This window comes from Scyliorhinus canicula, chromosome 19 (genome assembly GCF_902713615.1).
Source record: "Scyliorhinus canicula chromosome 19, sScyCan1.1, whole genome shotgun sequence".
Taxonomy (NCBI): Eukaryota; Metazoa; Chordata; class Chondrichthyes; order Carcharhiniformes; family Scyliorhinidae; genus Scyliorhinus; species Scyliorhinus canicula.
The window spans coordinates 80,791,828-80,818,598 of NC_052164.1; the positions used below are offsets into that span (position 1 = coordinate 80,791,828).

Genomic DNA, 26,771 nt, shown 5'->3' on the forward strand with positions numbered 1-26,771 from the left:
GCGAAAAAGGCCCCCAGTACAGGAACAGCGATATGCGCATGCGCAATCGCTTCCTACGACTGACGTCACACGCTTCGTGACATCAGAGGCCCCGGACCGCGCCCACTTAAAGGGGAAATGTCCCAAAACACAAACAAAAATTCTTAAAGCTGTAAAACAAGATTCTTTCACCTGGAATGACAGCACAATGCCTGAAATTCAACCAGTAGCTGAAAGTAACCGCCGCAGAACCCTGTAACAGGCAGTTAGCACCGCCCAAAGAGATGATTCAGTCCTTGAAGACTGTGACTCAGACCTTGAATTCTTCTTTGCACATCGCGAGCCCAATGCCAGCTCCGACACAAAAAGTGATGATATGGTCCTAGAAGACAATGACTCAGATGAGGCTTTCACCTTGGGAGGCTACCCCAGTACCAAATCCGAACCACAACTAGACATGATGTACATTCAAGACCCCGATGATGAGTTCTTCGGATTTGAGGACCTTCAGCCCATCACATACGACATCCCGACTCGTGAGTGCAGGATAATGCTGTGGTCTGACACCAAGACACAGAGAGTGGCACAGAGAGCGGTCTGCTGCCACACAGAGAGTGGTCCACGCACCACAAAGGGTCCCCGCCTCTATACAGAAAGCGATGAAAGGCTCAACAGCGAGACAACTGCACGTCTCCACACAAGTGACTCCAGTGTCACAAGCCTCCACAGCGAGCTCGTGGACAGACTCCACGATAGAAGAAACGCAAGACTCCACACCGCAGTCCTTGCATGAATAAGTGACTCGAGTGACACAAACCTCCACAGCGAGCTCGTGGACAGCCTCCACAATAGAAGCAACGCAAGACTCCAAAACGCAGTCCTTGCATGAACAAGACCATGAGGGCCTAGCAACATCCTCTGAGCAACCAGTAGCAGACGATGCAAGTCTGCCACGCTCAAGTGAACAACAGAAAGACTATGACAGTCTGCCATGCTCAAGTGCACAGCAAGAAGACTATGACAGTCTACCACGCTCCAGTGAACAACAAAGCGAGTATGACAGTCCACCCACATTGTTTGAGCCACAAGAAGAAGACTCTCACAGTCTACCCAGCCCAAGTGAACAACAAGAAGCTACTGAGGCTCTATCCACTGTATGTGAGACAAGTGACGACAGCATCCCACTTCCCATACACGATGCGCAATGTGACAGACCTCAGCTAGTGTGTACAGAGGCATTCGACGATCACAGTCAGACCACTGGTGACTCCGGTGACACCACATTACTTCAAACCTCATTCGCTCGAGCCTCTCCAGAAGCGAATGTTTTGACTCCTGACATGGAGCATCGACAAACCAAAACTGACTCAGGTGACACAGACTAGACTCCAGACGGGGAGCATCAACAAACCAACACTGACTCAGGTGCAACAGACCAGAACTCCAGATGGAGAGCAACCAAACGCCAAAGCTGATTAAAGTAAGCCGGACATGACTCCAGACGGGGAGCGCCGCAAACTCAGTGACGGCGTGCTCAAGGTGACAGCAGATGCCACAATGCACACTAACATGAGTAACTGTGTGAAGGACTCGTTTTATCCACAGAGTGTGGTCCTTCAGCGCAGCAACCACGGCAACAAAACCAACCGACACAACACAACCTATGATCACCATATCAAAGACAACGACACAACGCAATACCAAAGGCAACATCGTCGACAGCAAGCACGACAAAGGCTACAGTAATGGAACTACGACTGGTACGACATGGTACAACTCTGCCCATGAGGGACACTGTTACTGCTCAGCTCAGTACAATGACATACCATGGCAGGACGATGCATCTGCATTACCAACAGGCAACCGGGCTTTCAGAACAGATGCCATCCAACATCGCTATCACAAGCATCGGAAGAAAATAAAACTCCCAAATCAGACAACGAAGTGATTTGACCACTTCTTGGTTCCTTATGCACAGGGACACTGATTCCGTTCACAAGGACATGGCACCGTCAAAATCACCAACTCACCAACCCAACAAGAAAGACATTCGACCATGGTAACTGATGGTCATATGATTTGGACTTGTTGTTTAATGACTGTTAACATAACTTGTACAGAGCATTGCTTATCTACCTGTTGTTCAATTTTCTTTAAGTGTACAAAAAATATGTAACACAAAAAAAGATGTGGTGATATACATTACTGTAGATACACAATGGGTTAATATTAGTACACGTAGACTAGCTAGACATTAAAGGGAGTACCAGAGATATGACACACAGACAGTCGACCAATATGTAAGTTAGATAGGACACGACCAATGGGCATTCACGATACACACAGAGGTGACACTACCACAGGGGGGCATTACACCAACCCATATATAAAGGACACAGCACACATGATCTTCCTCTTTCCAGTGGAGACACTCAGTGAGTACAGACACAGGGTTGATTCAATTTCACACCCACCACGTGGATTGTAGCAGACTGGTTCGTCAGTCTGAGTAGCTATAGAACAGGGGTGGGCAAACTACGACCCGCGGGCCGCATGCGGCCCACCAAAGGTCTTTATGCAGCCCACCAAGTCATTTTTTAATTTTATTTTATTTTTTTTAAATTTAAGGTTAATGGGGGGGGGGGGGGGGGTGCTGTTGGGTTACTTACTGGTATAGGGTGGATACATTGACTTGAGTAGGGTGATCATTGCTCGGCACAACATCGAGGGCCGAAGGGCCTGTTTTGTGCTGTACTGTTCTATGTTCAATATGAGGTGCCCAGAATCATAACCGGGTGAAGTAATTATTTTACTTAATATAACATGCGGCCCTTTAAAATTGTGAATTTCTGAATGTGGCCCTTGCACGGAAAAGTTTGCCCACCCCTGCTATAGAAGGATTAACAGTAGTGGCGAACCAGAGTAGGAGAATTGTAAATAGTTCAATAAACGTGTTGAAGTTATCTCCACGTCTGAACCTTCCTTTGTCAGAGTGCACATCAAGGAAGCAGCTTATGCTACGCCAAAAGCATAACAAGACACACATTGGCTTTGTAACTTTATGAACTGAAAAAAGAAACATTTTTAAGTGGACTCAACTATAAACTATTAATCTTGAATTGTGTAATTATCTATCTTGTCATTATCTTGTATTTATCTGTTAGAATATGGCGCACAAAATATGGAGAGCACCTAAAAAACACCAATTATGTTGCAAAGTACTCAACTGCTGAAACAATAATGAATTGTTATCAAGTGCAGACAATTTTATAAAAATATACATACCAAAAATAATTAATGTAATTTAGAATTTAGAACAGTACAGCACAGAACAGGCCCTTCGGCCCTCGATGTTGTGCCGAGCAATGATCACCCCACTCAACCTCACGTATCCACCCTATACCCGTAACCCAACAACTCCCCCTGAACCTTACTTTTTAGGACACTACGGGCAATTTAGCATGGCCAATCCACCTAACCCGCACATCTTTGGACTGTGGGAGGAAACCGGAGCACCCGGAGGAAACCCACGCACACACGGGGAGGACGTGCAGACTCCACACAGACAGTGACCCAGCCGGGAATCGAACCTGGGACCCTGGAGCTGTGAAGCATTGATGCTAACCACTATGCTACCGTGCTGCCACCACTATGCTACCGTGCTGCCACCACTATGCTACCGTGCTGCCCATTCTTCAATGTCAATTTCCCTTGTGCTGCCCATTTAAATCACAATAATAAATTAGATTCAACAAAATATTAAAAATTCTAAATATTTAAATGTCATTAATATTTTAAATACCTGCATGTGTTTACTCTACACAGCATGTGTACTTGGGGCAGTAAATTCAGAATCAGGTCAGCCAAAAAAAATCTAATTAAAGGCAAAAACTAAATGGTGCTGTTTATTGGCACAATCTTTTCATCTCAGACTCTAGAACAGAATTCTCTCCCCTGACTGTAGAGCTTCATATAAAATGAATTCAGTCATTCTTAACGCAGTCAATTTAGGATACAACTCAACAGTCTAAAAATGTCCATCACTTAGCCTAAATTAGCAATGTACTCGTAGCCTCAGTATAGATTTGTGGAGTTGAGATGGTGTATGGATTGCACTTATTAAACTAGGCAATGAAAATAGACTGGCACGTGAAGCTGGATTTTAGAAACTAAGAAGGAACCCAGGTCAATCCACAACTTTGTGCTGCTTTCTGATGGAAGCCAGGGACAGAAGTAGGCAGAGAGGCCGGAAAAGCAGGGAGAGTTCAATGTGCAGAGGGGCCTGAATAGAGCACCTTGTTCAAAAATGGGTGTAAAGATAAGCCCAGTAAATACAGATCAGCCAGTTCAACTTTGATGCTGGGGAAACTTACAAAACAATAATTCATGAGAAAATTAATAGTCGCATGGGCAAATGCAGGTTAATTAAAGAAAACCAACATGGATTTCTTATGGGAAAATAGCGTTTAACTAATTCAGATTTTTTTTTTGACGCAGTAACAAAGAGGGTTGCTGTAATGTACATTGACTTCCAAAAGTTGTTTGATACGGTGCAGCATAACAGATTTGTGAGCAAAGTTAGATACAGAATAAAAAGAACAGTAGCAACATGGAAAACTGGCTGAGTGACAGGTAACAGAGAATAGTGGTTAATGGATGCTTTTCAAGCTGGAGTAATTCCCCAGGAAACAGTGATGTGACCCTTGCTTTCCTTGATATTGTTATGGGCCAGGGTTTAGAGATTCCCAAAGTGTATCATGGAGTTCCCCTGACCCGTAACTTTTAATAGATTGTGGTATGGGGAGCACATGGCCCACTCTACAGGAGTGGGACAGCAGAAATGGAGAAGTATTTTTTAAAAGCAAAACAATGTTTATTCTATGAACTCAAGTTAAGCTTTCTAAAACATACAGTGAACATCTTCGCAACCATCAATTCAAATACAACCCCCAAAGAATACAACACAAAGTAATCCTTAATAACTTCCCAAACAACATCCAGAAGACAGAAAAAACCTTTCAACAGAAGCACATTGGGTTTACATTCATACTGAGAACATTTATAATTCTGAATTCACCAAATGATCAAGAGATAGTCTTTTCATGGCAGAGAGAACAGCAGTACACCTGCTTGGTCTGGCTTCAGCTCCAACACTGAAAACGAAACTACAACGCATCCTGCAGCCTGCTCAAAAACTAAAGTAAAAAGCTGACTCAGCCCAGCTCCACCCACTCTCTAAAATCACAGCAGTAATAAACAACCATTTCATAAAGGTACTCTCACTACAGATATATATACACACCCATTTAGAAACGTCCATTTCTTAGCACATGACATCTCCCCACAAGAAAAAAAAATAAACCATCAACTTCAAGGTGGTTTCATTTTTCACCTTTTCACTATCCTTCAAGAAATCCACACAGCAAATATACTTTTTCGTTTCAAAAAACAACACACGCAAACAGGTATAAAAATATTATACCTGTCCATTTCTGTTCTTCTTCCTCCAACCAAAATCCTTCCTGATTGACAGTCTCTTTGTACATAGGAGCATTGGTTATCACAGCTTTCAGGCCGTCAAACGCCTGTTGAAAGTCCTCTATCCACTAAAATTTTCGAAGTTTCTTCAGCAAGTCCATCAGTGGAGCAATCACGCTGCAAAACCTTTGCACAAATACTCGATCAAATCCACTCATGCCAAGAAATCGCATTATTTTCCTTCGTCTTGAGGTATCGGAAACTCCTCAATAATCGTCGGTTTCAGATCCCGTGTGACCATTCGACCCTGTCCAATTGTATGGCCAAGGAAAGTGACTTGGGCTTTTCCAAATTCACTTTTGGCTAGGTTTACCACCAAACCCGCCTCCTGAAGTCGACCAAATAACTCCATCCGATGTTTCAAATGTTCAGTCCATGTCTGGCTGAAATTTACCAGATCACCGATGTATACCGCACAATTGGATAATCCTGAAACAACTTTGTTAGTTTTTTTTTAAAAATAATTTTTATGCAAGTTTTCAAAAAATGTTACCAACAAAAACACAATGAAATAAGAACAAACCCCCCCCCCATATACACAAATAATAAATTAACAGAAATAGTTAACATGAAGGCAAATTCACACGCCTAATCAAGAAAAACAAACAAACCCTCACCAGCCCCCCACCCACCCCAAACTCCCCCCACTTCCCACCCCTCTGGGTTGCTGCTGTTGCTGACCATCACCTAACGCTCCGCCAGGAAGTCTAGAAACGGTTGCCACCGCCTAATCCTTCGCCGGGCTATCAGGGACGCAAAGGCCAGAATACCGGCCTCTTTCGTCTCCTGCACTCCCAGCTCCACTGCCACCCCAAATATTGCGAGCCCCTAGCTCGGCTCAACCCTGGAACCAACCACCCTAGACATCGTCTCCGCGATGCCCCTCCGAAAGTCCTCCAGCGCTGGGCACGCCCAGAACATGTGGGTATGGTTTGCTGGGATCCCTGAGCACCTGACACACCTGTCCTCTCTCCCAAAGAACCGGCTCAGCCTTGCCCTGGTCATGTGCGCCCTATGCAGCACCTTGAATTGTATTAAACTGAGCCTCGCGCAAGAGGAGGAGGAATTCACCCTCCCCAGGGCATCCGCCCACGTCCCCTCATCAATCTCCTCACCCAACTCCTCCTCCTCCCACTTACCCTTCAGCTCCTCCACCGAGGCCTCCTCCTCCTCCTGCATCACCTGATATGATGCCAAGATCCTCCCCTCTCCAACCCACGTCCCCAAAAGCACCCTGTCCTGAACCCCTCGTGGCGGCAACAGTGGGAATTCCACCAACTGCCGCCTAACAAACGCCCTTACCTGCATATATCTGAAGGTGTTCGGGGGGGGGGGGACCTCCCCTCCAGCTTGCCCAAGCTTGTGACCTTCCCATCCACAAACAGGTCCCTGATCCATCTAATACCTGCCCTGTGCAAACTCAGAAACCCTACGTCCATTCTCCCCGGGACAAACCGGTGGTTCCCCTGTGTCCGGGGACCACACCGAAGCCCTCACCTCCCCACTGTGCCGCCTCTATTGCCCCCAAACTTTGAGGGTAGCCGTCACCACCAGGCTCATGGTATACCTTGTTGGAGGGAGCGGCAGCGGCGCTGTCACCAGCGCCTCAAGGCTCGTGACCACACAGGATGCCATCTCCAACCTCTTCCATGCTGCCCCCTTCCCCTCCACCACCCACTTGCGTATCATCGCCACGTTGGCGGCCCAATAATACCCACAGAGGTTAGGCAGCGCCAACACCCCCATCCCTGCTCCGCTCCAGGAACACCCTTCTCACCCTCGGGGTCTTCTGCGCCCACACAAACCCCATAATGCTCCTGTTGACCCGCCTGAAAGAGGCCTTAGGGCTCAGGATAGGGAGGCACTGGAACAAGAACAAAAACCTCGGGAGCACCGTCATTTTGACTGACTGCACCCTGCCCGCCAGGGAGAGTGGCAGCACGTCCCACCTCTTAAACCCCTCCTTCATCTGCTCCACCAGCCTTGTGAAGTTAAGCTTATGTATGGCCCCCCAGCTCCTAGCCATCTGTACCCCCAGGTACCTAAAACTCCTCTCTGCCTTTTTTAACGGGAGCTCACCAATCCCCCTCTCCTGGTCCCCTGGGTGCATTACAAACAGCTCGCTTTTCCCCATATTGAGCTTGTACCCGGAGAAATCCCCGAACTCCCTGAGAATCCTTATCACCTCCGGCATTCCGCCCACCGGGTCCGCCACGTATAGCAGCAGGTCATCCACATAAAGCGACAGCCGATGCTTCCTCTCCCCCCCCCCGCACTATCCCCCTCCAGTTCCTCGACTCCCTCAGCGCCATGGCCAGGGGTTCAATCGGCAGCGCAAAGAGCAGGGGGGACAGGAGACACCCCTGCCTCATCCCCCGGTGCAACCGGAAATACTCCACCCTCCACATCTCCGGCCCCGCCCCCTTCAACCCTGAGCGCGGGAAATAGCCCGCGCTTTCCCCTCGCCCGGCCGCGCCTCCTCTGGCACAGTTCCCTTTTCAGGCCCAGTCCCACTATCCCCATCTCAGGCCACCCCCCCCCCCCCCCCCCCCCCCCCGACCCCATCAACCCCTACCGACCATCAAGGCCCCAAGCTGTTAACCTACCCCACCGTCACGAGCCCATCCGGAGGGCCTAATCAAAACAATGCCCTATCAACCCCCAAGAAAAAAAGAAAGAACCTCCCCTCGGAACACAACACCACAATTCCCAACCATCCCACCACTGCGACCCCTCATCCCCAACCCTTAGTCCGAGTCCAGTTTTTCAGCCTGAACAAAGGCCCAGGCCTCCTCCGGGGACTCAAAATAATGGTGTTGATCCTTGTAGGTGACCCACAGACGCGCCGGCTGTAGCATGCCGAACTTCACCCCTCTCCAGTGCAGCACTGCCTTCACCCGATTGTAACCGGCCCTCTTCTTCGCCACCTCCGCGCTCCAATCCTGGTAGATCCGGGCCTCCGCGTTCTTCCACCCGCTGCACCGTTCCGTCTTGGCCCACCTTAATACACACTCTCGATCAGCAAACCAGTGGAACCGCACCAGCACTGCCCGCGACAGCTCGCTGGGCTTGGGCTTCCTCGCCAGCACTCAGTGGGCCCTCTCCAACTCCAAGGGCCCCTGGAAGGCCCCTGCTCCCATCAACAAATTCAACATGGTGACCACATAGGCCCCCATGTCCAATCCCTCCAGGAGGCGCAGGATCCGCAGGTTCTTCCGCCTCAACCAGTTCTCCATCTCCTCGAACCTCGCCTGCCATTTCTTGTGGAGCGCCTCGTGCGCCTCCACCTTCACCGCCAGACCTAAGATCTCGTCCTTGTTCTCCGAGACCTTTTGCCGGACCTCCCGGATCGCCGCCCCTTGGGCCGTCTGGGTCTCCAGCAGCTTATCGAGTGAGGCCTTCATCGGCTCTAGCAGCTCTGCTTTTAGCTCCTTAAAACAGCGCTGGAGCAGCTCCTGTGCCCACGCTTCCTGGTCTCCGCCCGCCGCCATCTTGGTCCTCCTCCCTCGCACCTTTCTTTGCTGCAATGCCGCTTTTTTTAAATCGCCCCGCTCCTGGTCCAAACAATACATTATCAGGGGAATGTTGCTGTCCCCTTCCCACACCAGGAAACGTCGAACAAGCGCCGTTGCGGGAGCTGCCGAACGTGCGACTTAGCTCCGCATAGCTGCAACCGGAAGCCACAACTTTGTTAGTTAACCGTTGAAATGTGGCTGGGGACATTCTCATGCCAAATGGAATAACTTTGAATTGGTGTATATTATCTGGAGTCACAAAAGCTGAAATCTCCTTCGCCCTTTCGGATAAAGGTACCTGCCAGTAATCTTTAAGTAAATCCAGTTTGGAAATAAAAGCTGATTGTCCTACTTTCTCAATTCAATCCTCCAAACATGGGACAGGATAAGAGTCTGTTCTTGTAACAGCATTAACCTTTCTATAGTCCACACACAATTGGGTACCGTCTGGTATAGGTACCATCACTATGGGTGAGCTCCATTTGCTGCAACCCACTTCAATTATGCCATTTTTAAGCATATTGTCAATCTCTTCATCACAATTCATTAATATAGTAGCACAAATTGCTTGTATGATCCCCTAAAATCGATCAGTGAAGCAATTTTTGTCTTGGATCAAACATAGAATCGGATAATCCCTACAGTGCAGAAGGAGGCCATTCGGTACAATGAGTCTGCCGGTAATGTAGGTTGACCTTGCCACGGTGCTGGAGCATATCCTGGTCCCTAGTGGGCATTGCCGAGGCACTCCAGAGCATGCCCCAGTCACAGAGAAATGTGTCCCAGACACAGGTGGACATGGTCAAGGCACTCCAGAGCATGGCCCGGTCAGAGGATGGGCATGGTGCAGACAATGGGGAGCCACCAGGTTTGGCAGAGGCAAATGACACAGGGGCCACTGGAGCTCATTCCAGGTCCCAAGGTGACCCCCAGGGCCTAAGTGCACTGTCTGGGAGGAGGGAGAACCGGAAGCCCACCCAGAGCCTCCCTACATGGAGACAATGGTGGTCACTAGCTCTCCCGAGTCCTCCCTCCTGACAATGGTGTGGCTCGGGGTCAGTGGGAGAACAGGAAGGCATGGCAAGGTATGCACCACCTGCAAGGTGGCCAGGGCCCTCCAACCCCATGGCCCCCAGAAGTCACCCGCCAGGGGCACCCAAGGCTGCCTCCACCTCCAATGTGCATCTTGGAGACACACCTGGACATAATGGCAGAGCACGGAGGGCTTAACAGTTTGAAGATCACCGAGAGGCACGGCGAAAGAGTGCTGCACCACCGATAGCTAGGGACACGATTGTATACCATTAAAATACGTTGCACCTGAGACATGTTGAAAACCTCTGTTACATTATTCCGCACTTTGTTCAGGCCTGCACCCAACACCCCCACACCCACCCCCACCCCCACCCCTGGGTACAGTGGTCACAGATCTTGGGCTCACCCTGAGGCATACCACAAGCAGGTGATGGGTATTGTGCCCGTCAGCAGACAGACAGGAGTCAGACTATGGTGTAGATTGAAGGGCACCAGAGTTCACTACATAGTGGATTATCACCATCCTTCTGCCTTGTATGTTGACTTGATGACGGTGCCAACACATACCCATCCGCTTGGTGTGATGTTACACAGATCCTGGGAGGGTGAGGCAGGGCAATTTGGGAGGGGGTGGGGAGGGAGAGAGGAGAGGCGGGTCGGAGTGGGGGGGATGAGATGAGGGCCGAAGCCACGTCCTATGAGAAGGGCCTCCCTTTTTTAAAAAAAAAAAGTACCCAATTAATTTTTTCCAATTAAGGGGTAATGTAGTGTGGCCAATCCACCTGCCCTGCAGTTCTTTGGGTTGTGGGGGCGAAACCCACGCAAACACGGAGAGAATGTGCAAACTCTACACGGACAGTGACCCAGAGCCGGGATCGAACTTGGGACCTCGGCGCCGTGAGGCAACAGGGCTAACCCACTGCGCCACCGTGCTGCCCTTCGAGGGCCTCCCTGATCCTCCAGGCATGCCGGACCCTCGCCGCCGCCACTTGTCCTCCATCCTTCAGCTGCTCCTGTGGGCCCTCCCCGAGTTTGTCCTCTAGTCCCAGCCCTCCTTGTCCCTCTCCTCAGACAAGGCCACATGTCCCTCCTCCTCCACTTCCAGCACATCACCCCGCTGCTGTGCCAGGTTGTAGAGGGCACAGCAGACAACCACAAAGTGCGGGACCCTCTAGGGGATATAATGCAATGCACCACCAGAGTGGTCAAAGCATCAGAACCACATTTTGAGCAGTCTGATGCACCGCTCAATGACAGCTCGAGTGGGCACATGGCCGTCGTATATCGGGTCTCCCCATCAGCCTCCGGCCTCTGTAATGGTGTCATCAGCCAGGACCTCAGTGGGTACTCCATATCCCCCAAGAGCCAACCTGTCATGCTGGGATGTCCCTCAAAGACACCAGGGATCTACCACTGCCCCAGGATGTTCTGTTGTGCACATTCATGGGGAAGCGTGCGCACAGGAGTTGGCCATTCATGGAGTGGAGCCCCTTTGTCTTAATAAACACTCTGAAACAGGCAGCCAGCATATAGAATAACACACCAGGTCCGGAAGTTGGGTTAGAACATAGAACATTACAGCACAGTACAGGCCCTTCGGCCCACGATGTTGCACCGTCCTGTGAAACCCTTCTAAAGCCCCTCTACACTATTCCCTTATGGTCCATATGCCTATCCAATGACCACTACTGTTGCAGGCAGGGCATTCCACGCCCTTACTACTCTCTGAGTAAAGAACCTGCCTCTGACATCTGTCCTATATCTATCTCCTCTCAATTTAAAGCTATGTCCCCTCGTGCTGGACATCACCATCCGAGGAAAAGGCTCTCGATGTCCACCCTATCTAATCCTCTGATCATCTTGTATGCCTCAATTAAGTCCCCTCTTAACCTTCTTCTCTCTAACGAAAACAGCCTCAAGTCCTTCAACCTTTCCTCATATGATCTTCCCTCCATACCAGGCAACATTCTTGTAAATCTCCTCTGTACCCTTTCCAATGCTTCCACATCCTTCCTATAATGTGGCAACCAGAACTGCACACAATACTCCAAATGCGGCCGCACCAGAGTTTTGTACAACTGCAACATGACCTCATGGCTCCGAAACTCAATTCCTCTACCAATAAAAGCTAAAAGCAGCAGAACCTCAGAGAAAGATTCCCCTCCTGCACCTCAAGAGTATGAGCTACTCAGGTGACTAGGGGGCAGAGCTCCCAACTAATTGGAGGAGCTCTCCACAGATTGTAAACTCCGACCTGGAAGCAGTTCGGGGAAGGAGACCTGCGTGGACTGGTGTGTGGAGAGGAGTGATTATTGTGACTAGTGTGGAATTAAGTGAGTTGTACCCTGTCAGCCCGCCTCTCGTTGAGGCACCGCCTCCATCTGCAACATGCGGCTGATCTGATTTCATCTATATCTCTTGATAACTTTACCACAGTAATGATCATTTCCAATGATCCAGTGTTCACAATCTTTTTCCGGAGGGGGGGGGGGGTTTAGAATAAAATTCCAGATTTTCACTATCTTTTATGTGAAGAAGTGCTTCGTTATTTCATTCCTGAATGGGCTAGCACTAATTTTAAAATCCCTCCATCAGAACATCCTTCATATTATTGTAGATACTTTAATTAAATACATATATCATATGGAAGATAAGCCACATGTAAGCATTCTGTCCTCAGGACATAACCCTTTAAACCCTGGTATCACTCTGGTAATTCTGCCCTCTGCCAAGTTCAACGTTCCAGCATGTTGGCATAGTGGTTAGCACAATTGCTTCACAGCTCCAGGGTCCCAGGTTCGATTCCCGGCTCGGGTCACTGTCTGTGCAGTGTCTGCACATTCTCCCCGTGTCTGCGTGGGTTTCCTCTGGGCGCTCCGGTTTCCTCCCACAGTCCAAAGATGTGCAGGTTAGGTGGATTGGCCATGCTAAATTGCCCTTAGTGTCCAAAATAGCCCTTAGTGTTGGGTGGGGTTACTGGGTTATGGGGACAGGGTGGAGGTGTGGGTTTGGGTAGGGTGCTCTTTCAAAAAGCCAGTGCAGACTCGATAGGCCGAATGGCCTCCTTCCGCACTGTAAATTCTATGATTCTATGATTCCTGAAATACCATGCCCAAAATTGAACACAGTACTCCAGATGGGGTCTGACCAAGGCTCTGCACACTGCAATATTGCTTCTGTTATTTGAAGTACTTCTGCCCCCTTGAAGTAAAAGTCAGCATTCTATTACGGTGCATAGTTGTACTACAAATTCTTAGAAAAAATTATTTTGAAGATCACAATTTGTAACCTTGAGGGCAGCAATTTGCAACCTTGAGGAAAAAAAATGTTGTTTGATGTTTATTTTTTAGTTAATCTGTGTGTGTATGTGTTTTTAACTTTATCTTTTCTTCGGCAACTTCGAAAGCAATAGTACGAAATAAGCCAACCTAAAAAGGTTTTGCTAGGGGCTTAATTTTTAACATTGAATTATTCACTCCAAATGTGAAATATACACACCCACATGGCCGACTTTGGTGGAAACACCTTTAAAATGTCCGTGACAATTCCATTGCCTTTTGATCACTTTTTGAATTTAAGATGAGTACACCATCTGTTTAATAACTACTTTTGGTGGACTGGTAAATGCAAAATCATCTCCATTTCTCTGCTCTGCATCCAAAGTAAGTATTAATTTTCAGAGGTGTCGGACTCTAGACCATTAAAAAGCAAATACATGTGTTGAATTAAACTCAACATTCAGATAGTGACAGTGCAATTCTGCAAGAATATTAATGTAACTGTTAAATTTACAGAACAGCTTAACAGGTTAATCTTTGCCCACTCTATTTATCTTCAATAAACAAACATTTTGAGTGCAACTGACCTGTCTCTTATAGAAATTCTAGCCTTCCTCACTTGCACTTATGTCAAGGCCATTAAGACCCAATCAGACAATAGTAAAGAGACAACACTAAATGTTACACAGCATCGTGCACCATGCAAACTGGTCAGTTATTTAGACAATAAAGGAAACATGACTGAGCTCTGTAACCAATTTCCAAGTAAAAAATAAACAAGCCTTATTCCAAAAGTTACCTCCTACCTTAAATTCAGTGGGTGAGGTTCGGGTCTGGGGAGGGGTTTGTCAGTTGGGTGAGGCTGTTGTATGAGGCTCCGATGGAGAGTGTGGCTACGAATAAGAGGAGGTCGGAGTATTTTCGACTATACCGAGGGACGAGGCAGAGGTGTCCCCTGTCCCCCCTACTTTTTGCGCTGGCAATTGAACCCCTGGCTATGGCGCTGAGGGAGTCGGGGATTGGAGGGGGCTGGTCCAGGGTGGGGAGGAGCAACGAGTCTCGCTCTATGCGGATGACCTATTGTTGAACGTGGCGGACCCGGTGGGGGGAATGCCGGTGGTGATGGGGATTCTCTGGGAATCTGTGGATGTCTCAGGGTAAAAGCTTAACTTTGGGAAAAGCGAGCTGTTTGTGGTACACCCGGGGGACCAGGAGGGGGGGATTGGGAGGCTCCCACTGAAAAGGGCGGAGAGGAGCTTCAGGTACTTGGGGGTTCAGGTGGCATGGAGCTGGGGGGCCTTGCATAAGCTAAACCTCACAAGGCTGGTGGAGCAAATGGAGGAGGAGTTTAAGAGGCGGGACATGCTGCCCCTGTCTTTGGCGGGTCGGGTGCAGTCAGTCAAGCTGACGGTGCTCCCGAGGTTTCTGTTCCTGTTCCAGTGCCTCTCCATCCTTATCCCGAAGGCCTTTTTCAGGCAGGTTAACAGGAGCATTACAGAGTTTCTGTGGGCACACGGGACTCCAAGGGTGAGACGGGTGTTCTTGGAGCGGGGCAGAGATTTGGGGGGGGGGGGGGGGGGGGGGGGCTGGCGTTGCTCAACCTCTGTGGGTATTATTGGGCTGCCAATGCAGCGATGATGCGTAAGTGGGTAATGGATGGGGAGGGGGCGGCAGGGAAGAGGCTGGATATGGCATCCTGTGTGGGTACGAGCCTGGAAGCGCTTGCAACGGCGCCGCTGCCGCTCCCTCCGACGAGGTATACCACGAGCCCGGTGCTGACAGCTACCCTCAAGATTTGGGGGCAATGGAGGCGGCACAGGGGGGAGGTGGGGGCCTCGATGGGGTCCCCGATACAGGGGAACCACCGGTTTGTTCCGGGGAGAATTGATGGCGGGTTCCTGAGTTGGCACAGGGCAGGTGTCAGGAGGCTGGGGGACCTGTTCATTGACGGGAAGTTTGCGAGCCTGGGTGAGCTGATAGGGAAGTTCAGGCTCCCCCCGGGAACACCTTTAGGTACATGCAAGTAGGGGGGTTTGTCAGGCGGCAGGGTTCCCCCTGCTGCCGCCGCGTGGGGTCCAGGACAAGGTGCTCTCGGGGGTGTGGGTTGGCGAGGGGAGGATCTCGGAAGTGTACCAGGTGATGCAGGAGGTAGACGAGGCCTCGGTGGAGGAGCTGAAAGATAAATGGGAGGAGCAGCTGGGTGAGGAGATTGAGGAGGGGACGTGGGCGGATGCCCTAGAAAGGGTGAACTCCTCCTCTTCGTGTGCGAGGCTTAACCTCATACAGTTTAAGGTACTGCATAGGGCTCATATGACCAGGACAAGGATGAGCCGATTTTTTGGGACCGAGGACAGGTGTATTAGGTGCTCAGGGAGCCCAGCAAACCATGTCCACATGTTCTGGGCATGCCCAGTGCTGGGGGAATTTTGAAAGGGTGTAGCAAGGACGGTATCGAGGGTGGTAGGATCCAGGGTCAATCCAGGCTGGGGACTCGCAATATTTGGGGTTGCAGTGGAGCCGGGAGCGCAGAAGGCGAAAGAGGCCGGTGTTCTGGCCTTTGCATCCCTAGTAGCCCGGCGGAGGATTCTTCTTCAGTGGAAGGATGCGAGATCCCCAAGCGTGGAGGCCTGGGTCAACGATATGGCAGGGTTTATTAAATTGGAGAGGGTGAAATTTGCCCTACGGGGGTCAGTGCAGGGGTTTTTCAGGAGATGGCAACCATTCCTAGATCTCCTGGCAGAACTGTAAAAACAAAAGGTCAGCAGCAGCAGCAACCCAGGGGAGGTTGTCTCTTTGTTTTTGTTTTGGGTTGAATATCTGTTTTTTGCCAATGACGGGCGTTAATTTATTGTTTCTCTTTTGTATTTACGGCGGGGGGGGGGGGGGGGGGTTCTGTTTTTGTTTTCCTTTTTGTGAAAATGTGAAAATTTGAATAAAAATTATTTTATTTTTTTTAATTCATTGGGTGAAAAGTATTTTGATAACCTTTGTACTTAACATCTTGATTAGTCAGCCCCCAAAACACATGATAAAAAGTTTAATAATTCCACTACATGTAATCCAGATGCAATTCTTATAATATGTGAGAAAGCTTGTTATGTTAACCAAGCTCTTTGGAAAATGGTGGGTGCGATCTACCCAAAAGTGAACAAAGTTCTTGAACAAGCGCGTTTAGCCGCGTGTTTCCCAGCACTCAGTGTCGAGAAAGACGTGGCTATTCAACGAGACTCGCTTTGAATAAGGGGTCCAAACTTAGAACACGCAGCCAAGGTAGCACATAGCCCCGGTTTTTACAATGGGGTGCCCCGCTCGCCGGAACTCCCTGTTGTAGCGCAAAATCCCCCCCCCCCCCCCACCCCAACCAGGTAACCCCAGCCTGATCTTGTGTGTGCATAAAATGCCAGCTTGGCACCCTGGCAGTGCCACTTTGGCACCAGTCGGTGGTGCCAGGGTGCCAGACTGGCATTGCCAGAGTGCACAGTTGGCACCAGTAGTGCCAAGGCACCACCCTGCAGGCAGCTGGGGGCCTCTGATCCCCTTGGAGATCCCCACGAGTGCCGTTTCATCTGGTCCCCGTTTGCGGAGTCAGAGGTCCCCGCCCAAGGTCCCGAGGCGAAAAGATTGAATCCCAAAGCCTCAGGTACAGGTCTGAAAGCACTAAATTAAGAGGCTATCTTGTTTGACATTTAACTTGACTGATGATATCCTTGGTTCTTGAAAGAACCTGATGTATAGGCCTGACTCCTTCCAATGTCAATGATAAATGCTAATTATGTGGCAACTTATGACTTTTAATTTTAATTTATTTTACATACTTCTGTTTTCTAATTCCCCCCACCTTTCTAAATATACATTAAGCTTCTTGGGCAGTAGGCCAAAATAATCCATTTTGGGGGAACTGAAATATTATTCGTAGATATATAGATGAGCAATACATACAATGGGTGACATGGTGGCACAGTGGCTTACACTGCTGCCTCACAACTCCAGGGTCCCAGGTTCATTTCCGGCCTGGGGGTGACTGTGTGGAGCTTGCACTTTCTCCCAGTGTCTGTGTGGCTTTCCTCTGCCTGCTCCGGTTTCCCACACAGTCCAAAGATGTGCAGGTTACGTGGATTGGCCATGCTAGATTGCTCCTTAGTGTCCAAAAGGTTAGGTGGGGTTATGGGGATAGGGTGGAAGTGCTCTTTCCGAGGGCCGCGGCAGACTCGATAGGCCAAATGGCCTCCTTCTGCATTGTAAATTCTATGGAAAGATTATTCCTTCATCCAAATATTTTGACTTACCAGTCGGCCTATGAAAGACTGTTACATTTTGTTGTTTTTGTAACCAGTATCAAGCAGTAGGTTTCAAGATTATTTCAAGAATAAAAAAACACATTATTTAGAGAGATATGTATTTTTCATTATATTACTGTAAATTTGTGTTTGGATATTGACTTAAAAACATATACACCAAGCAAATGGGTGACGGAAAGATTTAGATAACTATATTATGTCAAAACTAGAAACGAATTGGTAACCTGGTCTAACAGCTGTACTTCATAAGATGGATGCAATTTCTCTGTAAAGGCAAGTAAATGATAAACAGCACTCAACTTATTGCTTCGTTCTACTTTTACTTATAAATGAGTTAGCAGTCACTGCAGAAGCAAATAGTCATCGCAGTTGCTATGTTCTTGGAAGTAACAGGAATTTATTTGGGGTTAGAATTATTATGATAGGTTTCTACTTTCAGCACTTCATATTATCTGTTCATTTCTCATTTCTATGTTCAATATCTACCTGGTCTCACTTGCTTCACCTTTCTCACGAACTTTCAGCCATTTCTTCAACAGAAAGCGTTTGCGGCGTGGAGAAGCACTTGGCGTGGAACAATTTGACCAAGGAGTATCCTCATCACTTGATGGCGTGATTTCAATAGAAGGAAGCTGTAGGTACTCTTTGGTTATTGGAACACAGTAAATGGTGTTCACCATTTGTTCTTTCTCACTCTGAACATTCTTCCAACGTTTCATTTTGAAACGCTTCCTGCGAAGCGTTGGTGTTGAGGATCTTGACCAAGCCACAGCGCCATTGCCTGATGAAATATGTACAGCAGGAAGCTGCAGAATATCTGACATTTTTATTGTTTGTGCAAAATTCCGTTGCTGTGCTGCAAAACGAAGTTCTAAAACAGTTGTATAAAAGAAAAATGAACGCTCACCAAGTCACTGAAATCACGCACATCGTAAGATTAGATCCAGTACCTGTTCACTTTCTTATTTTTGTTGTTCTTTTAAATATTATAGCTGGAACTTCTTCAGTGTCCTTAAGCCCTCCAGAGCACGTTAACTGTCATCAGAAAGCTAGTCGCAGGCTGGACAAAAATGTTTTGATGGCAGGTATTATAAACAAAAGTTAAAAGCCAATCAAAATCCACAGAAGGAACTGAGCAGCAGCAGCGTGATGAGGAGAACGATGCCCAATAGGGAAGCTGTAATATTAGATAATGCAGAAGATAAAATATGCATAGGCAACTGTAGCATGTAATTCTAGTCTCTGCCACATGGGAGTAGCTTACATTATTAAGTGGTTGTAAAGAGCAGGACCGCAAGTTGTCAAACCTTCATCAGATGAATAGCCAAAACTCCTAATCCCACATCTACATGGTAATGTCATTCTTCTTCCACATCATGGGGTCAATTATTTTCACAGTTTAACAAAATATACTTTTCGATGAGAGCAGAATGAGAGTGAAGATTAGTGACTCAATAGCCAGGATGCACACACAAGTTCAACCAGCAGTGCTCCCCTAAAAAGAATAAAGGTTATCTGTTGTAAATATTCACATAAAAAGCAGCTAATTATGCATTCAGTTTACTGATCATATTACCACTTATGCAACATTTTATACTATAACTGTACAGTTTGAAACGATTGTACAATTTTTTGCCGACATACCAATGTTGTGATTCAAATTGACAAAAAAAAACTTTTTGGGGTAGAGGTGGAACACTACAATGGTTTAAAAGCACTCACTTAAAAATCCTCCTTAAATGAGATGCTTTCATTTTGAAGTAGCTGAATAAAATAGACAGGTGAGTTTTGTTTTAAAGAGGTTGGGATTTTTTCCAAAGTATATTTTCATTATACATCTTACTCAGGGCAAGAACATGCATGAGCAAGTTGAATATTTTGTCTTGCCTTGAAAACCAGAGTTACAAGTTTGTAGGGTGCAAGATCTTTCCATTGAAGATATCTCTCAAAACAAATGTTATCTTAAAGGAAAATACAATAAAGCAAACAGAAGATTACAATAATCCGCAGTATGCTGAAAGCAAAATCTCTATATTCAATGTAGATAGATGGATAAGCAAATTAACGAGACAAGGTTTTTTTTAATAATTCACTTTGGCACTGAAGTACATTTGAGTTTCCCAAGCTGCATTAAACATCAGGTACTGTACTCCCTGGGATCCAAAAAAAGCATGATGTTGCATCCTAAATTCTCAAAATGTCATTTAATCACTGGCATCCAAAGAACTGAATCTAAATTTAAAATCTCCATGTTAATTTTCAGGGCCTAGAACAATGGGCGCAATTCCCCCCCCCCCCCCCCCCCCCCCCCCCAAACCGGCGCGCCGTGGTTTACGACTGGCCACTCGGAGAATCGCCGCTCGCCGTTTGTAACGGACGAGCGGCGATTCTCTGGCCCAGATGGACCGAGCGGCCTGCCCAGTACGGTTCACACCAGGGGGGGGGGGGGGGGGGTCCTGCAACCGTGCATGCGCGGGTTGGCGCCGGCCAACCTGCGCATGTGCGGGTAACGGCGCTGCGTAATTTACGCGGCGCCAAAGCCCGGTGCGCGTAAATGACGCGGCGCCGCTCCTAGCCCCCCCCGGGGGTTGGAGAATAGGGGGCGAGGAGCGGCCTCCGACGCCGGAGTGAAACACTCCGGTTTTCACTCAGGCATTGGCACTTAGTCTTCCGTTGGAAGAATCCTGCCCAAATGTTTATATAAAACAATTCCCATTCTTGTAATGCAACAGTCAAATGGGCAACACAGTCTACAGAATTGGGCCTTAATCATAAGTTCATACAGAAAGATAGAATATCATTTATGGGCAAAGGATATATCTAATCATTACAGCTGGACTTGCGGAACTTGCTTTGAAGAGGACAATATACTAAAAGCCAATTTATTCAAATCACTTCTCCTACTTGAGGGCCAAACACCCGTATTTGTGTCACCAATTCAGGAAATGACAAATGTTCAAACTTCAAAGCACACAGACTCACAAATATGACCAATGTCGCAGTCAGATATTTCTACAAATTCTGCGACATTTCATGACAAAACCAGGAATCAAAACTGATTTCATTAAAGGGGTATAAAGATAATTAAATAATATGAAAGATTAGGTAAATTTGTAAAGGGTTCTGTTAAGTACAGACTTTCAACTGTTTGCTGGGAAACTAATACCAATCCCTGCAAAAGGCTTTTGGAGTAGGTGAGAAATTGACGCAGAAGAAAATGCAAGCCAGAAGCAGATTAAAAAGCAAATGGAAGGTCACAATTTTGTTAACTTTTGTCTGATTACACTCCTGTGAAACACTTTGGGCATTTTTTGCAAGTTAAAGACATTATATAAATGCAAGTTGTTGTTGTTGACACATCTGTCTTTTGAATCATTTGATTAGTCTACAGTTTTAAAATGTGATTATCCACGAAGGCACTGTTGCAATAAATGTCAAATTATCCTATTCAGTATGGAAACCAATAATATTTGTGCAATGAGAGAAAAGGGCAATGGTGCAGATGACTGATTGGACATAACTCACATATACTTACCACTGCTAATTTTATATCCTCAAAACAAATTAGGGAGAGTTTGCTCAGTGCAATGATACAGGAGGCCCATTAGCTCAGTTAGAAATAAAATTAAGCTGACATTGTCCTTCAAAATGTGTTTGTTCCGACCATCAATCTTCAGAAGGCTTTGGCAAGCAATGCACTAAACACAGGAGCTGAAATTTCTGCAGCAAGCAAAATGCAATAACTTGCAGAGAAATCACATTACTGATAGCATTTAGACTATCAACTAAGATCCAGATTAGCTTTTTTGTACAGACCACCCCCTCATAAAATACTCTTTCTTTCTATAAGTTATTCTTACATGAAGAGTGTCCATTAAACTAATCTCACTAATTTCCACTTAACAACTATCTTGTTGAAGTTGGTTAACGTCAATTACATTGTTAACGGAAACAAGTGATGAGTATTTGAACACATATAATAGCGGTTATATCATCAGCCCTAGGAATTACATTTTAATTAGATTAGGTAGATTTTGAAGTTTTCTTTTCGATACAGTGGCTGTCAGGGGCTGTCACCCCTCTTTTCATTTTATTTTATTGATTTATGCTTGTTTTTCCCATAAAAACATATAAACAGGGGTAGCTGGAACACTGGGTGAAAGTGAGGAGTGTTGACACGGAACAAAGTCAATACATTCTCTCAGCAAGGAACGCCTCCATTTCTTTGTGTTGTCTTCACCAACCAGTGTGGATCCTATTAACACCAGATACCCAGGGAGATAACTGGGCTGGCAGAGATATGGCCATGGAGAAAGAATATTTTAAAATAGGCGATGAATAAAAATAAGCCAAAGTCAGCGGTATGTGAAAATGCAAACAGAGACTGCAAGTTTTATAACAGATAGCATTATCCCTGATCTTTGGAAAGTTTTGAGTCATTTCATCTGCTATTTACATAATTGAGCAACATGTAATCTACCCACTGCAAGAGCAACAATGTCCTATAAAGTTGCTGCAAAGTGGTGCTGGAGGGGGCAGCATGGTAGCATAGTGGTTAGCAGAATTGCTTCACAACTCCAGGGTTCCAGGTGACCCAAGGCGGGAATCGAACCTGGGACCCTGGGACTGTGAAGCAACTGTGCTAACCACTGTGCTACTGTTAGCTATTAACTACAAGTCATTCAGAGTGTCTTGACTGCCACCACATCACATCACGATGTCCTGATGGACATAGGTGCTATGCAAGAGCAAACTTTAGTTTTTTTACTCTCTTTTTTAATCTCCTTCGATTCTCAGGATCCTTAAAATGGTTGTTCCTTGCCTTCCTTGTTAAACCTATCTCTCATGTTAATCTCTCTTTAAGCTGTGCTTTTACTCTTCTTCTTGCGTGTTAAGAATAAGCTGGTGCTGAGAGGGTCTGCACCATCAAGAAATCTAACAAGCTGCAAAGACACACTTTATTGCAACTGAAGTTACAGGGCATCGATGGGTTGAAGATTTTGCATTCAGCACATGTAAGCTTCGGATTACAAAGTTCAAATGCATTCATCCCAAAGCAGGTTCCCTGATTTACTGAATTGGACTGACAGATTTAATCAATGCTGCTGCCCCACCTATCCCCAGCATTGCAAATGTTACACCTTTGTTTAAGATAGGGGGCTGGATTCTCTGTTGCCCGACACCGAAATAGTGTTCGCCGATCGGGCAGACAATGGGCTCTGACGCCGAAATCGGGGCGGCCGGCAGTTTCACATTGGTCAGTTATGCTCCGCCCCCCCCCCCCCCTAAACTACCGTCATCGTGACGTGCGCCATGCAGCGTTGCAACGTGCATTGGCACATCATCGGCCGGCCCATCGTTGCTTCGTCCCCCCATGGGCCAAGTAGCCAACGGCACGGGACACGTGTGGGATCCCAGTGTGGCGACTGCAGACTGTGCCCAGCGCCGCCACACTTGGCCGGGATCCATGCCCTGGCTGGGGGGAGGCTTCAGTGAGGGCTGGGGGGACTGGTGGGGGGTGGCCAGGGGGTGGGCTGTGGGGTCACGGATGGCGGGTTGGGTCCACGCAAGGCTGGCGCCATGATATACGGCATGATCACTGCAGGTCATCAGGCGTACGCATGCGCAGCCTGGGACCAGCCATTCTCCGACCGGTTTCGGCGCAGGAGGTGGAGGTTTCACTCGGCGCCGGTGCTAGCTCCTCACCGGTCTCAAAATCGGTTTGGGTTTTACAACGATTTTTTGGTCGTAAAAGACCACACATTCTCCACTGACGCCGGCACTTAGCCGCTGAAATGGAGAATCCAGCCCAGGGTGTAAGGAAAAACCCAACAGTTAGCCATCATGTTTAATCTCCTCTCAATGGTGGGGAAGTTTTTAGAAACAATAATCTGGGGCATAATTGACAGTCACTTGGACAAATGAGGACACATATTTAAATTGAACGGTGAAAGAACTAAAGGCGAACAAGGAAAAAAATAAATAATCTTTATTGTCATAAGTAGGCTTACATTAACACTGCAATGAAGTTACTGTGAAAAGCCCCTAATCGCCATATTCCGGCACATGTTCGGGAACACAGAGGGAGAATTCAGAATTCTCAGCTGCTACAGGAATTGAACCCGCGCTGCTGGCCTTGGTCTGCATCACAAACCAGCTGTGTAGCCCACTGAGCTAAACCAGCCCTTATGGGCATGCAGCAAATGGTTAGGATCTGGATGCACTACCCGAGTGTGTGTTGCGGGCAGTTACAATCAAGCTTCCAAAATAGAGTTGGTTAAGCACCTGAACTGACAAAAACAATTGGAAAAGGATGGGGGAGTAGCGCTTGTTGAACTGCTTTTTCAGAGTGCCAGCACCGATACCAGCCCTCTTTCTGTGTTGCAGTCATTATGTGATTCTATGATAGTGTGTGACAGCAGCAGCAATTCTCCAAATTATAAATTGCAAAATAAACGCACAATGGCATATTCAGAAAATTCAGCAGACGTAATAATGGTTTAAACGGATTACAATAAATAAGCACTAAAGCCATCAGAAATATTATAAGGTGCAAACTCACATATATTCATTTGCAGAGGTTGCAATAGTGTTATTCTGATGAACATCACCCAAGCACTGTATCCCCTTGGTGTTACTCCTGACGTGTACACACCAAATTCTGCTCCATTTAGTTCTGGCGAAAACTGAAAGTAAACGCACAGTTGCTATGCAAATTTCAATTTGCATAACAGGTGAAGGTTCTGAAAATAAGTTACTTAAATTATAATCGGCTACTGCAATTCACTCAATACTATCTCTATGCTTTTGACGGTTTTATCCTGAACGATTGTTGTCTTCTGGTTGCTGAGCTTCACAGCAGAACCTGTTTGCTTCCAATTTGCTCCCTTGGTGACAATTCTGCTGCGTGGGCATATGTCAAAGCAAACAACACGCCTCAACCACTACCCCACCTGATCCTGTTCTCCCATCTGCTCCAGCACAACTACAGACAATGTACAAATCTCACCCTACCCCAAGTTTTGTCTAAACGATCCTCGAATGCTGAAGTTTGCCCGAGTGGATTGGTGCCATGAATGGTTGAGAGGATCTTATTTTTTGTAATTTTACACAATGGGATATCATCATGTGATAATTATTCTGAACAGAGATATAGACCTTACATGACAGATTCTGACCCAAGTTGATGGATCTCCCATTATAGAGAAAAATATTTTTTTTAAATACCATCCATGCTTGGAACAACCTTTTTACCATGAGTTTCAATGTTGGAAATAATATAACTGAAGATATTAAAAATGAATAGCCTAAATGTGATAGCAACTGCTCGGACAACACATTTGACAGTAGCTGTAGCTTTTAAACAGTATAGCCTGTGTGCTAAGTCCAACCACAGGGCATCTGCAGCCTGTATTTGGGGAAAATATATTTTGGGTGGGAGAGAGGCGGGGGATGTGAAGCATTCATGGGGTGGTGGCAGAAGAGGTGAGGGGCTTTTTCTGCAAGTGACCACGTATACAGCCTCGAGACGGGGAGGATAGAGGATACAAGTCCACATGCGTCAAGGGTATGTCAACAGTGGTGGCCTCAGGGGTAGACAGAAGTATCGACAACAGCAATAACAATGGGCAATATTAAAATGGAGTCAGATCTGAGAAAAAGACCTCTTGAGAAGTCAGCAATTGGAACCCATGCAATCTGCTATGATTTAACAGGGAAATGCAGGAGTCAATTGATTATCACCATCATTGCATTTCAACAGTGAGACACAAATTTGAAATTTGTGACTGCGGGCAACTGTTGAGGAGGAACAGGTGTTGCATATATGACATCTCAGCAATGGAGGTTTTCATGTGCTTTCCAGAATTGACTTTAATAAAGGGCCAAAGGGCATCCAGCCATTAATCATGAGCAACGTATTATTAATTAGTATGCCAGATCTGAGATTGACGCACTCAGCTAGTTCACGTTGTGCAAGTCATTCAAACCTTTTCCAGCCACTGTCCAATTCAGATGTCGAATCCCAGGGGTGTCCCCTTAAATCTGACGATGGCTCAGTCACAAAGCTTTATTGGCGACATAACTAGTCGGGCAAAAATCACTGCAGACCATAACATTTGCTACTGATTCAAGATGGTGAGCTTTACTATATTTACCTACTATTTATTAATCCATTCAATCTATCATTTTAAAGAGAAGGACAAAACAGTTGTGGATCCAGGGTTCCATGCTGCCTTTTTCTGTGATCTAATACAACGGAGGAGAAGTAGGGACAGGCAACAACAAGAGCAGCTTCAGAAGGAGTCCCCACTGAGGTCCAGGATGCAAGGAAGCCACAGCAAGAATATGAAGATCAGGAGGATAGAACCAAAGCATAGAGGTAACTAGGGTATACCGAAAAAGACTGCTATTTACAGATGAAGGCGAGACAATGCTGTGCAAGTCTAGGCTTGTCCTGAGCTCTGGCAGATCACATTTGCCACATTCTTTGCGAGGTGAGAGCGTTCTGCGGAGTCAGATGCTATCCCCTGTCAGTGGCCGTGTAACTGATCGCCAGGCTCAATTTTTTTTGCCTGTGAATTGTTCCACAGATCCACAGGGGAATTGTGTGGGCATCACACAGTTCACCACACATTGATGTATCACAAAATCCTTGTGATTATGTACATATAAACCTTCATATGTCAAGGGATACCCATCCTCCCACTCAGTGGTAGAATCATTTTGTGGCATCTCTGTCAGAGTCCTGAAGACAACGAGTAAAGTGAAATGTGTGCACTCGGGTGGCATATGAGTATGGCGTCCAGACCTTTGATCCTGTCAGGTAAATTCAGGGCAGACAAATCAGCTGCTATCTTTCAGATGATTCGGTGGGCTGCTCACCTATGCATAATTAATGAGCTTCCAAACATGGAATCGCATGCGACTTCCTGCCATTCCAACCAGCGGAAACGTGCCACGGAATCAACACATCAAGGTTCAAAAACGAAAAAATCTGCCCATTGTTTTATCCACTGAGCTAATGGGAGGGCTGATAAGAACAACGGATTTGTATGTCTCACTCCTGCTTCTAAAGCTTGTTGTGGTCAATTGTAAAAAAAAAAAATTATCATTGTTGAAAATCTATT

At 46.9% G+C, this 26,771-nt stretch overlaps 1 protein-coding gene across 12 annotated transcripts in view; it reads right to left on the reverse strand.

The window, feature by feature from the left end:
* Positions 1-26,771, reverse strand: part of gramd1ba (GRAM domain containing 1Ba) — an 808,348-nt gene that overhangs the window by 493,220 nt on the left and 288,357 nt on the right. For 2 of the 12 annotated variants that reach the window (XM_038778920.1, XM_038778909.1), the window contains exon 1: positions 18,130-19,129. The exons of 3 other annotated variants lie outside the window; for them this stretch is intronic. In XM_038778920.1, coding sequence (XP_038634848.1) covers positions 18,130-18,467 — 338 coding nt within the window. In that variant the 5' untranslated portion in view covers positions 18,468-19,129. Of the gene's footprint in view, positions 1-18,129; positions 19,132-26,771 lie in introns of those variants that run through there. 7 more of the 12 variants (XM_038778905.1, XM_038778906.1, XM_038778907.1 and 4 more) reach the window with 7 other exon arrangements.